Source organism: Ovis canadensis, chromosome 17 (genome assembly GCF_042477335.2).
Source record: "Ovis canadensis isolate MfBH-ARS-UI-01 breed Bighorn chromosome 17, ARS-UI_OviCan_v2, whole genome shotgun sequence".
In the NCBI taxonomy this organism is placed as follows: Eukaryota; Metazoa; Chordata; class Mammalia; order Artiodactyla; family Bovidae; genus Ovis; species Ovis canadensis.
In genome coordinates this window covers 77838669-77854735 of record NC_091261.1, presented here as the reverse complement: position 1 = coordinate 77854735, position 16067 = coordinate 77838669, and the positions used below count along the sequence as shown (strand labels likewise).

Sequence of the window (16067 nt, the reverse complement as noted above, 5' to 3'; positions counted from 1 at the left end):
TGAATAGGTAGGTCATCCCTATGTAAGGATGTTGGTAAACTGTAATATACTTTGGCAAATGTTTGTTGTCTTTAAAAATGCCAGCTATTTTTGACATGAATTAAAAGGTTAGAAATAACTTTTCCAGGATGGGGAGTTACCTTCAAGTTGTTACTTAAGCAGTAGGTGAAATTGCCATTAGCATAAAATCCTGGTTTTAAAGAACTAGTAGGTTGTGTGATTTTGGAAAAGTATTTTCATAACAGTTTTCAGAGAAGTTTGAAAATTTTCAAAGTGCTGTAAAAGTTGAATATTGCTTTTAGAATAATAATGCAAAATTAAAGCTTGTCTGTTTCTTATCTCTTTTACTTTTTCTTAAATCTTGAAGAAGTTACTTGTCATTCATTCAGAATGTCATAATCAGTCACTTACATTTTGTGAAGTAAGTTTTCCCTACTAGTAAAATTATTCAGCAGTGATTCTTGGTTTGTGAAACTTCAGGGAAGTCTTGAACTGTTTCCTTTCTATTCCTTCCTTCGACTTCCTCTGCAGCCCAGTGTTCTCCTGTGTGAGTGTGTGTGAAAGTGTAAGAGTGTGAGTCATGGATCCATGGACTGCAGCCCAGCGTTCTCCTGTGTGTGAGTGTGAGAGTGTCAGTCGTGGACCCGTGGACTGAGTGTGAGAGTGTCAGTCGTGGACTGTAGCCCTCCAGGCTCCTCAGGGTTCTCCTGTGTGTGTCGGTGTGTCAGTGTGAGTCATGGATCCGCGGACAGCCCTCCAGGCTCCTCAGTACACGGAACATCCTCCTCGGGGTCTTTGTTAATCCTTGCCCTGCCTCCCAAAAGATGGCTTTTTACCCCATCCTCCTGCTTCTCATTGTCTTTAAGTACCTAAGAGGACGTGTTAGCTATAGCTATGTTGCTTAGTTTTGGGAACAACCTTCCAGAATTCTTTGTTGTTGAATAAATGTAATAGATTTCGTACCATTGTATTCCAGGCCCTGAAAGTATGCTCCCAACCTGTATCTTTGTCTTAATCTCCCCAAATAGGCTCCCAGCCTATATCATAGTCTTCCCCCCTGTCCACTGCACCTCTCCACCCCAGTTTTATTTTCTGTTACTGACACGGTGAGCATGTTCGTGTGTACCCCAAGAAGACAGCTGAAATAAATGATTAGTTATTGGAAGGATTTTGTATAACAAGTTTATTCTTGATGAGAAGAAGTTAGCAACCGTTGTGACTTGGAGAACCTTCATTGCCTTTAGTCGACCATTATCAGAATGACAGTGTGATGAGTGACCCCCAGTAGTCGAGGAGGAGGCGGGAGTAACGCGAGATACCTGGTAGAGATTAAGGTGATGTGAGACTCAAGCATCAGTGTTTGAGGAAGGCTAAGGAGAGAACCACAGGTAAAAAGAAGAGCTGAAGAGAAGCTGGAGTGAAGAACACTATTGGGGATTTCCTGTAAAATGAAAATTGAGGTGAACCCTGTGGTATTTTTTTCCTCTCCTTAGAGTTAAAATAAGATTTTTAGTGGCATTGCTATGGTAGTTAGATGGTAGGAGAGAACAGTCTTAAGAATGACCAGGTTGGGCGGGCAGGATGGGTGGGGTGGGGAGTTGCCCTCTTGGACCATGAGACATGTGATATTTGGGGATGGCCTTGGTTTTCAGAGCTTCTTGTGGAACTAAGTATGAGAGTACTTCCCTAAAAAATCTGGAGATAAAATGCAATATCCTGATATAAAATAGTTAATCACAGAGTTCTTTTTTGGAATTCATCGGTAGGAGCATTACGTCTCTGTCCTAGTCCTCTTGTGTGTACAGGAACAGACTCTTGGACAAGGTCAAACACAGCAACCTCACGTTGAATCTGCCCTGAAAGGGGTTGTATTTCTCAGATTCAAAATATTTTCCATGGTAAAGTTTTTTCTCACTAAGTCTATAGGATGTTTTACATGGTTTTTTTCAATAAGACTGAGCAATAATTGGGTAGTAGAGAGCAGTTTTTGGAGGCATTTATCGTGAGATTTAAGACATGAATTCTGTGAGAAAGTACCATAAAAACAAAATGCATAGTGTATAGATGGAGAATGAAACCATATTAAAAATTTCTTGAGGGCAGCCTGACCAGACAGTCTACAAATGATACATCATGTACCCCGCAATTTTCAGTGATGAGTTTCCTCTTGTTCCTTTACTCCTCACAAGAATCTCTACAACGGTGTTTTTGGGGTCCTGGTATAATGAGGGTGCTACATGCAAGTGATTGTTGAGAGTCAGCAGTGGGTAGTTTTATTTCCCCAGTTTAAAAACTCTTATCTGTAGTCATTGCAAGGACCCTCTTCCATAAATGATATCTTGTACTATGCTTTCATTGGATTTAAAGCAAAAGGTCTTTTAATCGCGGAGATCAGTTTTAAAGCCAACCACTTTGTGTGTAACATTTGTTATCCTTTTGTCTTTTTAGCCGTGTGGTTCTGCCATGTTCGGTTCAGGAGGTAAGTCTTGCTTGCATAGTTTATTTTGGTATGCTAATCTGAGGTAATATTTTCGTTTATCTTTGCTTTGCCGTATGTGACAGTGAATACTGATGTGTTAGAGATAATTAACGGTAAATAAATATCTGTTGTTACCCTGCCTGGTTTTGGAAGAGTCTGAGCACGCTGACCACCCTGTCCGGCGCAGGAATTCTGTTGGCAGCGTGTCAGAGAATGGAGGTTCCAGCTGCAACCTGGGCACTTTAGGGTTAAGTCACTGGCTGCTTGGAGAAACCACCTACTTTACTGTTGGACATTTTAAACATTTCTTGTTACTTTAAACCAAAAGCTGCCTTCCTGTAAAGTCTGCCTACTGTTTACAGTTCCTTCCACTTGAGCAGAAAGGGGAGGAAGGAAGCCTGTTCTCTCTTATCCATGGTGACCCTTCAGGGTAACTTCTGGCAGTTCTGTCTCCTCTCCATGGCCCTTCGTCCCACCTTTTCTGCCTGCGGTCCCGAGGTTAAGCCTTCGCACACGTGCGTGTGGCCTGGTATAACAGCACCTCTGGGCCTCCTCACCAGCCCGTCGCTGCTGCATGTGCTGTGCTTGGTGCTCTCAGCCGAAAGCAGTGCTCTGCACGGGAGCGCAAGAGGCCATCATCTCCCTCGAGCTGCACACAGTACAGAAGGGCATCGCCTGTTCGGAAAGCTGCGTGTCTCGTGGGCTCAGCTGTCAGTAGTACAGCTAGGAATGAAGATACGAGCAGAGACGGCTCCTGAGAAATCCAGGTCCACGGAGCAAAACCCACGAAGGCCCTGGGGTCCTCCTGCAGCTTGCTCACAGCTTGTACTCCTCGGTTATCTGGGCCTCCTGGAGCTGAGACTCAACTGGAACCACTGGATTGGAAGTGGAACAAAACAAACTGATAACCCTAAGATGTGACAGCTGACAGAAGGCAGGCAGAAGGAAAAAAAAATGCAGGAACTGAAAACGAGTAGCTGTCTGGCACTGTTTCGTGTAGACTTGAACACAGCCACAAGTACCTCAGTAGGGTCTGAGGCTTCAAATGTATTAGAACACTCAGATAAGCCAGGCACCCCATATCTTTACTTACACAATTGTTTGAACTTGAATGTGGAAATTGACATTTGTTTTTGTTTTTTTCTTTTCCTTTCAGCTAGTTGGATCAACTTGTTGAAATCTTTCTGAGTCTTGTTATTGTTACCCAGAATAATCTCAGCTTTTTGCTACATTCAGACTTACTATGCCTCCTGTCCTTGTTTAAGTTCTTCTTAAAAGTGAGAATGAAAGCCTAGTGTCATGTGACAAGTGATCATTCCATTAATAACATATTTTTGAACACTTGTTTCTGTGTAAATTTTTGTTACTCTGTCTCTAACCAAGATCAGGTTTGTGCTCAGACTTAGAGACATTTTACTCCTATTTTTAAAATATGACACTGTTGAAAAGTGTATTTTGAAGGACTTAAGGATTGTAGCATTCCTGGACTAACCCTGGTGGTCTGTCATAAAAACCAGAAGAAAGAAGACAGCCCTTTCTACAGTCTGAAATCTCTACAAAAACTGATTTTTGATGTATTTAAGAAATCTGTTTGGTTCCAGCTTCCTAAACCTTTCCAGATCTGTGTGTGTGAATTAACCGTCAATATAGCATCACATTCCCATGGGCTTTTGTAGATAGGACTATTTGCTGAACTTACAACCACCCTGATTTTTTGTTCCTCAAAATAAAATGTTAGTTTTGAATTACTGGTTTTTAGAGGTAGCCTTTCTTTGAAAATATGCTTAAAAAAAAGAGGAAAAAAAGAAAAACATTTCTTCAGGCTCTCATCATTAGAAGGAAGAAATTTAGCCAAATTTGAAGAGATTGGAGATGGTGCCATGATTGATTTACTGAAACAAATTAGAATACAGAACTTTGCTTTTTATCATTTGTTGGAACTGTTGGACATTCCAGATGGGCATAGAATAATGGTGTCCACTCACAGGTTTTGGTGCAAGCCAGTGAGAATTCTTATCTCCTTTAAAGTGAAAGAGAAAGCACTATCAGCAATTTCTTGCCTTTTCATGGTAATACTTGTTTATTTATACTTTAAAACCAGTTTCCTTTTACTGGAGAACTTCACAGTTAACAACTGAGACCCTAGATACCCAGTACTGTTTCTATTTAGGGGGACCAGAGCCAAATCAGGCATGCACATGCATAAGCATGCGAAACAGGACCCCAGAGGTCTGCCTCACTCTGCACTGTAGTGGCGCTGTGTATTTGCAGGCTTTTTTGGTCATTTTATAGCCCTCCACATTATTGAGAACAGTATTCTGATTGCTCAGCTTTCTTTTTTGGCGAAGAAGTAACAGATATATTCCTGTCATACCTTCTTTAGGATTTTGTGAAATAAAGTGAGATGTCATAGATGTGAAGATGATTTGGAAAATATGAATGTATATTTATTATTAAAAAAATGCATCTTGACATTGAAACAAGTGGATAGTATGTATTAAAGCACCAGAATATTTGTAACTAACAGTTTTCCTAAATAATGGAAATCTTGAAAACTGTTAGAGTTTCCTGAAGCTGTATGATCATCTGGTGTTCATCTCTCCACACCTACTAATTTCTCATCTGAGTCATGTTTTCATGTGGAACATATGTGCTCAATGGTTGGGATGTGCTTTTCTGTATCTGCAGAAAGATTTTAGCACAGGAAGTTTTTGCAATTACTGCCGACTTACCGAAGTTCTGTACTCTTTGATATTTCAGTATCAGGTTGGGCAGCTTTACTCTGTGGCAGAAGCCAGTAAGAATGAGACTGGTGGTGGTGAAGGAATTGAAGTCTTAAAGAATGAACCTTATGAAAAGGATGGAGAAAAGGGACAGTATACACACAAAATTTATCACCTAAAGAGGTAAGCAGGGTGTTCACAGCTGGTGCTTAGTCATTGTATTAAATAACCATGCTTTGACTATCCAGCCATGTATTAAGCATGTAACTACCTAATTGACTATTGAGTGTCATTTTCATTGTGATGATATGTTGCATTTTAATTTTTGAGAGCATTCCTCTCCTTTATTATTTTTAAATTATGAATTGATCTGTCTGCTTCTTAAATTCAAACAGAAGATGATAAGTTAAAAACGTAGTACCCACCTCATGTTATCACAAATCCATATCCCTAGAGAGAAACTAGAAACAACTTAAAATTTGTCCCTGCAGATAATTTTCTACACATATTCAAAGCAATTTTTAAGAAACATAAAAATGTCACCTGTGTCATTGCTTGCTGTCCACAGCAAACAGGATCTACACTGCACGCACGGTTCTGCACTCTGCATTCATTTTTATGCAGTGATAACATCATGAGCATCCTTCCTTATTGTTATTATTTAATGCCCTTTCCTTATTTTCAAAGCTGAGTAAAATGTCTTGGTGTGGCCAGAAGCACAGTTTGCTTAACCATTCTCTAAATGATAAGTCGATTTAGGTGTTTTAGGTATTTGCCTTCTTGTCTGTTGCAGGTAATATGTCTATGAAGGTGGCTGTGTGTGCATAAATCTTTATACCATAGGTTCCTGTTTCTCTGGAAGAAGTTTGTTACAGTAGGATTGCTGGAAGTCCATGCTCTTTTAAAGTTTTGGTATTATTGCCAGATTGCCTTCCAAGAATTTGAGAGCATTTGTTTTCTCATAATTTTGTTTTTAATTTTCGCCAATTTGATGCACAGAAAATAGCCTCTTGTTTAAATTTGCATTTCTCTATCAGTGAAGTTAAATGTTCTTCGTATTAACTGGCCCTTTGAATTTATTGCGTGACTTGACCATTCAGATCCTTTGTTCATTGTTTTTATCTCTTTAGTTTGCAGTTCTGCTAAGTTTGGCAGTTTGATCTCTGTTTTTTGTATAAATATTTTAAAATAGAAAATGCGCACTAATACTTAAGTAACGGCAGATCAGTGATGGTTTTACGAGTGTCTTGTCAGTAGTCTCCAGTTTATCAAAGGAGGAGGGAATCGCTCTGCACTTGGCTCTCTTCTCTTCATATTGATTCATGGTGGGGTTTTGTAGAGCCTTTTAACGTTGTGGATGGGTTGTGATGATTCGTATTTTTCATAATTCTCTCAGTTTAAGGCAGTTGCTTTGTTTATAATGACACATGAATATAAAGTGGGTCGTCACTTTGTAGTACCTTCAGTTTTACTTGGATGTTATCTTAGAACGCAGCATTTCTTTGCTTCTGCTGCAGGTTTGAGTGAGGGCAATAACTTTGATTAATCTATTATCCAGAGACGGTGTTTTTCATGGTTTCTTTAATTCATTAGCACCTTCAGTTAGTTCAGTTGCTCAGTCGTATCCGACTCTTTGCGACCCCATGAATCGTAGCACGCCAGGCCTCCCTCTCCATCACCAGCTCCCAGAGATCACTCAAACTCAAGTCCATCGAGTCAGTGATGCCATCCAGCCATCTCATCCTCTGTTGTCCCCTTCTCCTCCTGCCCCCAATCCCTCCCAGCATCAGAATATTTTCCAATGAGTCAGCTCTTCACATGAGGTGGCCGAAGTATTGGAGTTTCAGCTTCAGCATCAGTCCTTCCAAAGAACACCCACGACGGATCTGCTTTAGGATGGACTGGTTGGATTTCCTTGCATTCCAAGGGACTCTCAAGAGTCTTCTTTAACACCACAGTTCAAAAGCATCAATTCTTCGGCGCTCGGCTTTCTTCACAGTCCAGCTCTCACATCCACACATGACCACTGGAAATACCATAGCCTTGACTAGACGGACCTTTGTTGGCAAAGTAATGTCTCTGCTTTTTAATATGCTGTCTAGGTTGGTCATAACTTTTCTTCCAAGGAGTAAGCATCTTTTAATTTCATGGCTGCAGTCACCGTCTACAGTGATTTTGGAGCCCCTCAAAAATAAAGTCTGCCACTGTTTCCACTGTTTCCCCATCTATTTCCTGTAAAGTGATGGGACCAGATGCCGTGATCTTTGTTTTCTAAATGTTGAGTTTTAAGCCACCTTTTTCACTCTCCACTTTCACTTTCATCAAGAGGCTTTTGAGTTCCTCTTCACTTTCTGCCATAAGAGTGGTGTCATCCGGCAATCTTGATTCCAGCTTGTGGTTCTTCCAGCCCAGCGTTTCTCATGATGTACCCTGCATATAAGTTAAATAAGCAGGGTGACAATGTACAGCCTTGATGTACTCCTTTTCCTATTTGGAACCAGTCTGTTGTTCCATGTCCATTTCTAACTGTTGCTTCCTGACCTGTATAGGTTTCTCAAGAGGCAGGTCAGGTGGTCTGGTATTCCCATCTCTTTCAGAATTTTCCACAGTGTATTGTGATCCACACAGTCAAAGGCTTTGGCATAGTCAATAAAGCAGAAATAGATGTTTTTCTGGAACTCTCTTACTTTTTCCATAATCCGGCAGATGTTGGCAATTTGACTTCTGGTTCCTCTGCCTTTCCTAAAACCAACTTGAACATCTGGAAGTTCACAGTTCATATATTGCTGAAGCCTGGCTTAGAGAATCTTGAACATTACTTTACTAGCGTGTGAGATGAGTACAATTGTGCGGTAGTTTGAGCATTCTGTGGCATTGTCTTTCTTTGGGATTGGAATGAAAACTGACCTTTTCCAGTCCCGTGGCCACTGCTGAGTTTTCCAAATTTGCTGGCATATTGAGTGCAGCACTTTCACAGCATCATCTTTCAGGAATTGAAAGAGCTCAACTGGAATTCCATCACCTCCACTAGCTTTGTTCGTAGTGATGCTTTCTAAGGCCCACTTGACTTCACATTCAAGGATGTCTGGCTCTAGGTGAGTGATCACACCATCGTGATTATCTTGGTTGTGAACATCTTTTTTGTATAGTTCTTCTGTGTATTCTTGCCACCTCTTCTTAATATCTTCTGCTTCTGTTAGGTCCATACCATTTCTGTCCTTTATCGAGCCCATCTTTGCATGAAATGTTCCCGGTATCTCTGATTTTCTTGGAGAGATACCTAGTCTTTCCCATTCTGTTGTTTTCACCTTAAGTATATCTAAAAATGTGCCTTTTGAGAAAATTTAGCATTCTTCATGGTATAACCTATATAGTATTCATAGTATTGAATTTACTTAGGTTTACTCAGTTTTACTTTTCTAGCACTTGAAATTTACTCATTCACTGAATTTTACCAATACATTTAAAAACCTCCCTTTGTTATCACCAGTGAACTCTCTGGGGGCATCTGAAATAAGCCAGAAAGTTTGATACAGACCTTTGAGACAGGCCCTGGGTGGTCTGTCTGCTCCCTGCCCACCTCACCATGCTAGGCTTCTGTCCCTCTGTCCTTTCGTGGTCAGCCTTCACCTTCCTGGAGGCCTCCGCCTGGCCCTTTGTTCATGCGGGTCCCTCTGCCCGCTCTGTGATCGCTGTCTCTGGATGAGGCTGGCTGCAGTTCATTGAGCCTCCCTCACCTCTTCTGAGTTCCTTTGCCTCACGTGCTCACTCACCCATTGCCGTGTTCCTTAAGCTCATGGCACTTCAGGAACGCTGCTTCTCTCTGCGTTTTGCTGTCTGCTGACCTATTTTCCGCTGCCCTCTTCGGAAGGTGAGCTCTCGGTAGGAATTGTCCTTGTTTGTACACCGTTATTTACATGGTCCCTGGCACAGTGGACAGTTAGTAAATACTTGAGTGGATCAAGGTACGAGGTCTCTATTGTACATAAGGTGTATTTCAGTTGATTTTAAAGTGAAAGATTACTTACTCAAGAAGACGTAAACTTTCCATTGGGGAAAGTGCAGTTTGAAATGATTTGCCAAGGTATTATTTATCTCAGGAACAGGATTTTTTTTTTTAAGTTGGCTCCTGCATCAGGAGAAGCTACGTGTACCCTGTGGTCCTTTATCACGTGTTATTATCAATCACGTGAGCCCTCTGTTCTCTCCTCCCGCTCTGAGCAAGGCATCTTACTGCACAGTGCACAGGTTCACAGCCGTTAGCACATCGAGGTTAGATTTGATATCGATAACACAACTGATAAAACACTTCAGTTGAATTTTAACTTGGAGTTAAATATTCTTATTTTGTATTCAGAGATGGCGTGGGGGAAGGCTGTGCACAGGCAAAGAACGTTTGTGCAACTGGACATGATTCTATGGCTAACGCTTAAACTCTGTGGTCGAGGTGTGTTTACCTTGAGGTAAACACTGTCACAAATATTGGTTTATTGTGAGAGGACATTTTGTGACTAGTTTCGAGTAGCAAGAGGATGAATGTCCTTTTTAGTTTGTTTTTGAATTTCTAGCTCTGTTTGTTAATTTGGCTACTATTTGTCCGTTTCCTGAGACTAAGCTTCCAAAACAGTTTCCTGCATGTTGCTGAAGTGACTTCCTAAGTGACACTGAGGGGGAGAACAGATATATACTTTTCTCTTGTGTATAAATGGCACCTTTGACTTGTCTTGTTAGAGATATATTGAAGTTGCCCTTGATGAAAATTATTCTTTGAAATAGAATTGAAATTTTATTTTATTTATTCCATTTGTTCATTTCCCCTAAATGTAGTCAGCTCATGTTCTCATATTAAACGTGAAAAGCCAGTAGATTTGAAACAAAACTAGTTCAAAGGTTTGCTCATTTTTTGGTTATAGTTGTTCAGTTGCCAAATTGTGTCCAGCTCTTTGCTCCTCTGTGGACTGCAGCATGCCAGGCTCCCCTGTCCTTCACTTCTTCCGGAGTTTGCTCATCATATTCATGTCCTTTGAGTCAGTGATGCTCTCTAATGATCTCATCCTCCGGTGCCCTCTTCTTTTGCCTTCAGTCTTTCCTAGCATCAGGGTCTTTTCCAGTGAGTCAGCTCTCCACATAGGTGGCCAAAGTATTGGAGCTTCAGCAACAGTCTTTGCAATGAATATTCAGGACTGATTTCCTATAGGATGGACTGGTTGCATCTCCTTGCTGTCCAAGGGACTCTCAGGAGTCTTCTCTAGCACCACAGTTGAAAAGCATCAGTTCTTTGGCACTCAGCTTTCTTTATAGTCTGGCTCTCACACGTGCACATGACTACTGGAAAAACCATAGCTTTGATTATACAGACCTTTGTCTGCAAAGTGATGTCTCTGCTTTTTAATATGCATTCTAGGTTTGTGATAGCTTTCCTTCCAAGGAGCAAGCATCTTTAATTTCATGGCTGTAGTCACTGACCGCGGTGATTTTTGGAACCCGAGAAAATAAAATCTGCCTCTGTTTTCACTTTTCCCCCATCTATTTGCCGTGAAGTGATTGGACCAGATGCCATGATCTCAGTTTTTTGAATATTGAGTTCCAAGCCAACTTTTTCACTGTCCACTTTCATACTCATCAAGAGGCTCTTTTAGTTCCCTCTTCACTTTCTGCCATTAAAGTGGTGTCATCTGCATATCTGAGGTTGTTATTTCTCCTGCTGTTGCTGCTGCTGCTAAGTCACTTCAGTCTTGTCCGACTCTGTGCGACCCCATAGACGACAGCCCACCAGGCTCTCCCATCCCGGGGATTCTCCAGGCAAGAACACTGGAGTGAGTTGCCATTTCCTTCTCCAATGCGTGAAAGTGAAGTCGCTCAGTCGTGTCCAACTCTTTGTGACCCCACTGACTGCAGCCTACCAGGCTCCTCCACCCATGGGATTTTCCAGGCAAGAGTATTGGAGTGGGTTGTCATTGCCTTCTCTGGATATTTCTCCTAGCAATCTTGATTCCACCTTGGGATTCATCCAGCCTGGCATTTCACATGGTGTACTCTGTATATAGGTTAAATAAGCAAGGTGACAATACATATCCTTGACGTACTCCTTTCCCAGTTTGAACCAGTCTCTTGTTCCATGTCTGGTTCTGACTGTTGCTTCTTCACCCATATACGGGTTTCTCAGGAGACAGGTAAGGTGGTCTGGTGTTCCCATCTCTTGATGAATGTTCCACAATTGTTGTGATCCACACATTCAAATGCTTTAATGTAGTCAGTGAAGCAGAAGTAGATGTTTTTCTGGAATTCCCTTGCTTCTCTATGATCCAATGAATGTTGGCAATTTGATCTTTGGTTCCTCTGCCATTTCTAAATCCAGCTTGAACATCTGGAAGTTCTTGGTTCACATACTGTTGAAACCTAGCTTGAAGGATTTTGAGCATTACCTTGCTAGCACTTGAAATGAGTGCACTTCTACAGTAGTTTGAACATTCTTTGGCATTGCCCTTCTTTGAGATTGGAATGAAAACTGATCTTTTCCAGTCCTCTGGCCATCGCCAAGTTTTCCAAATTTGGTGACATACTGAGTGCAGCACTTCAACAGCATCATCTTTTAGGAGTTGAAAGAGCTCAGCTGGAATTCCATCACCTCCACTGGCTTTGTTTGTAGTAATGCTTCCTAAGGCCCACTTGACTTCACACTCTGGGATGTCTGGCTCTAGGTGAGTGACCACACCACTGTGGTTATCTGGTCATTAAGACCTTTCTGGTATGGTTCTTTTGTGTTTTCTTGCTACCTCTTTTTAATCTCTTCTGCTTCTGTCAGATCCTTACAGTTTCTGTCCTTTATTGTGCCCATCCTTGCATGAAACTAAGTCAAACATAAAATGAGTTGAGATATACATAGTAGAAAAAGCACCCTAGAATTAAAGTAATAGGCATTTGGAAGCACGATGAAGAAATACTAACATTTTTTTAGAAATTGGTCTTACGCTGACCTTCAGTAACTGATTGCCAATTTTCTTGTGTCAGCAAATTTTAAAACTTGTTGAATATTAAGGTTTTTAGAATATTGGGCACTGTAGAAATAGAATAATTAAGAATATATTTGTGGTGTTTTTCTCCTGCCTTTTTCTAAGTTGACCAGGTGAACCGTTGATACTCTGTTTGTCATACCCACAGATAGCAAGTAATCTTGTAGCTTGTATTTTAAAAAATTCCCCACATAGATTACATTATACCCTGATTAGACCTCTTTAGCATTTAAAGCATTCTTGGTTCTAGTTTTTTACCAATGCAAGAAATGGTTTGGAGTACTTAGATCTTCTTTGACTTTTAATGTGATACTACTTTGATGTATCCTGTCTTCATTTCCCTGAAGTTATACCCCTTTGTATGAACTTCCCAAGATTTCAAAAGTAGCACATGCTCAGAGCCCTCCTTCAATTAATATCTTTTAAGTTTACGCCCTTGTAATCATGGGAATACTGCATATATGATAGTAATACTTAAGCTTTTCCAATGATTTAAAGATTTAATTTGCCACAAATAGTAACCCGTAAAAGTCTGCCTTGTCAAAGTCTTTACTTCAACCTCTAGAAAACTAGGTTTCTCTAAACCCTTCAATACTTCCCACTCCTACTTGCCCTGTCTATCCTACAGCGGGGTCCGCGGCACCCTAAGTGGGGTCCTATCCGTCCCGAAAACTCAACCCTGGGGTGGAGGGGAGTGATTAGATCACTCTGGGGGGGAGCTTTTGCTCTGAAGAACTTACCTTCGAATAGCCTGTTCCGGGCGCCACTTGCCGGGGTCCAGCCCTGGTGGATCCAGGGTGATTCGAAGGTGGGGACGGAGTTGGTGTCTTTGGAAAAATACATATTTAATTACAGATATAGAGAGATTAGAAATGGATAGTGTAGTAGGAAGATTAGTGGAGAAAAAGAGGCTGAATAACTTGGATTATGTGGAATAGCATCCATGCTCCAGATGGGAATTCAGCCAGAAAAATGAGGGCAAGAAAGAAGCGACATGGGAGAATCAGTCTTTCCGGAAACTGATCCGATTTCTTTATTTTGGGGTTTGCTTATATACCTTTTGTTACACATAGGGATGAATACAGAGTCATGCGGGAGTCAGCAGTCCTGACCTTTACCAAAATCAGGTGCTTCACATAAATGTATAAAAAAGGTACATCATCTTCTGGCCATGAGTGAGACCTGCTGACATTTTATGATCCTTTCTTTCTGATAACCAAAAAACTTATCTCTTCCAAGGGTGTTTTTCCTTAAACCAGGCACCACCCTCCAAATAAAGTTACATTCCTATAGGGTGAAGGTGTAGTGAGTTACAAGCAAGAAAGGAATTTATTTAACCCAAGGTTAACATGATTAATCTTAAAGGTTAATACTTATTTCTCCTATATGTTAGTTATATTCATTATAAGGGTAGGGAACCTGGAGATTTAACAGCAAACATCAGCCCAACAAATGGAAATCCTTTCACCAATGCTCCCCTTAAGATCCATTTAGTCTTAAGATATGGTAAAGTTACATTTTTACATAGCAAGGACACAGTGATTTATAACAAAGTACAGCGATCTATTACAAAAGAGAAAATTCATTAACTCAAAAAGTCTAGTATTGCTAACATCAAAAACTACCATATTTCCTTTTCTATAGTCCAAATATATTGATTAATATATTCCCAAGTGCCTAAGGATATGGAGGCCTGGCGGCAATCATTGACTCAACAAGAAGAAAAAGCCCTATGCTAATTAAGACTCTCAAAATACTCCAAAACTCTCTGTGCTGTTTATGGTTGAGAGGTAGTAAACAATCATGTGGCAGGAGTATGGATAATCCTGTCACACAAGCTAGTCTGTCAGCAGAGAGGTTTGACCTGAGACATGTTTGTCCCACCCAGAGCAGGGAATTAGCAGCAATTATTGACACAACAAATGAAAAACCATTCACCAATATAATTCCTAACCAACCCATTATACTAATAATTTCTAACTCCCCAAAAGAATTTGCCTTTAGTAAGTCTAAAACATCTCATGCCTCTCAGGTTGGGAGGCTATAAACAATCACATGTGGCCGGATGAACCTATACAGGTGGGCTAGATAACCTTCAGAGGAGTCCGTAAGCTGAAACACTCTTGTCACGCCCAGGAATTTTTATTGCCTTGGAGCTGCACGTTTACTCCTTCTCCGAGAGAAACAGTTATGGGGGAGAGCCCCCCGTAAAGTCAGAGGTGTAGGTGAGAGCATAAAACAGACTCTGGTCTTGGGGTTAGATGCTCGGGAACAGGGGGTTTCCTGAGGCTTGATCACGCCTTTGCGTATGCCAAGCCTCAGTTCCTCATGACCTTTGCCATGGGCGGAGTTCCTCACACTGGCTCCTGGCACCATAGCATTCTTTTTATTTGGCCATGCCATGTCGCTTGCTGGATCTTAGTTCCTTGAGCAGGGATCAAACCTAGGCCCCGGCAGTGAAAGCACCACGTCCTAAGCGCTGGACAGCCTGGGAATCCCTAAACGGCACCATCTCGTGTGCTGCAGAGGCAAGGAGATGGCTGTCCTGACTGCTGTTTGTAGTTACACAGCACTCTGGCTGGTAGAGGGCCCATTCCACCTTCCTTGCTTAGCTTCTGAAATTCAGCTTAGGAGTATTTCTGATCAACTGCTCAGTCTTACTGTGGGGCTGTTGTTCTTTCTCTTAGTTTAGGAAATTAAGTTGTGCTTAAGTTTTCAGAAAGCAGCTCTGATGGAAAGAATATACATAGGGCTTCAAGGTGGAGGATGTCATTTTGACATTGTTATTTAGCTATTTAAATGCTGGTTATATGAAATAATGAATTAATGGTTAACTCATAGTGTTATCGGGGGATTAAAGTGAAGAAAGGCATGTGAAAGCACCTAGTTACGTGTCAGCTTATAATTAAAAAGCACCCAGCTAGCTCAGTGGTATAAAGAATCCGCCTGCCAATGCAGGAGACACAGGAGACATGGGTTCCATCCCTGGGTCAGGAAGATCCCCTGGAGGAGGAAATTAAAACCCAACTCCAGTGTTCTTGCCTGGGAAATCCATGGACAGAGGAACCTGGAGGGTTCCAGGCCACAGGGTCGCAAAGAGTCGGACACGACTGAGCGACTAAACCACAGCAGCAAGTTACCATTTAGTCAGCTCTCATGGCAGTGTGCCCGGTGCTTAACACATTACAGGTCCTGTCTGATGGGATTCTCTCAGTAACTTTGCAGAGTGGGTGATGCGGACTCCATTCAGCACAGGAGGGAGTTCAGAGAGCTCCTGATAGAGTATGCTCCAGGTCACACAGCCTCAGGGCGATGCTGGGATTTGAATCCGATCTGTGGAAAGCCTGCGCATGTAAAAGTTTCTGTACCATAGGCACCAGTCAGGAAAATAGTCATTTCATTGGCACTGCTGTGAAGGCTGATGAAACTAATTTTCCATGTTTATTAAAACTAATTTTCCAGTTGTGTGTTCCGTTAGTGGTGTGTCTGTGGCTGTGCTTTGCCCACTTACCTCATCGTGTGTTAGTTACATGGTTAACCTGTCTGATCTGGCCAGACTTGAGGCAGCAGTTGACATTCATTCTCCAGGTCGACACAATTCTGTACTTAGGTATGTTTGCCTATCTTCCTCTCTACACGGACCCTTCATATTATCATTTTTGTTGAAGTTTATTCTGTAAAATGTGTTAAAAGGCTTTTATTCCAAGTCATTACCTTATTCTGGAGACTCTTTACTGTGTTAAGAAAGTGTGGTGTGGTCTTGTTGCCAGAGACGACTTCCGTGTCTCACACAGGTTGAACAGCTTCAGGTAACTCTTAGATCTCGTGTCACGGGAGTAGGTCAAAAGCCAT

General features: G+C 41.5%; 1 protein-coding gene across 2 annotated transcripts in view; it reads left to right on the top strand.

The window, feature by feature from the left end:
• Positions 1-16067, top strand: part of PITPNB (phosphatidylinositol transfer protein beta) — a 63395-nt gene that overhangs the window by 2500 nt on the left and 44828 nt on the right. For both annotated transcript variants that reach the window (XM_069557164.1, XM_069557165.1), the window contains exons 2-3: positions 2449-2479; positions 5240-5385. In XM_069557164.1, the coding sequence (XP_069413265.1) occupies positions 2449-2479; positions 5240-5385 (177 nt within the window). The remainder of the gene's footprint in view (positions 1-2448; positions 2480-5239; positions 5386-16067) is intronic.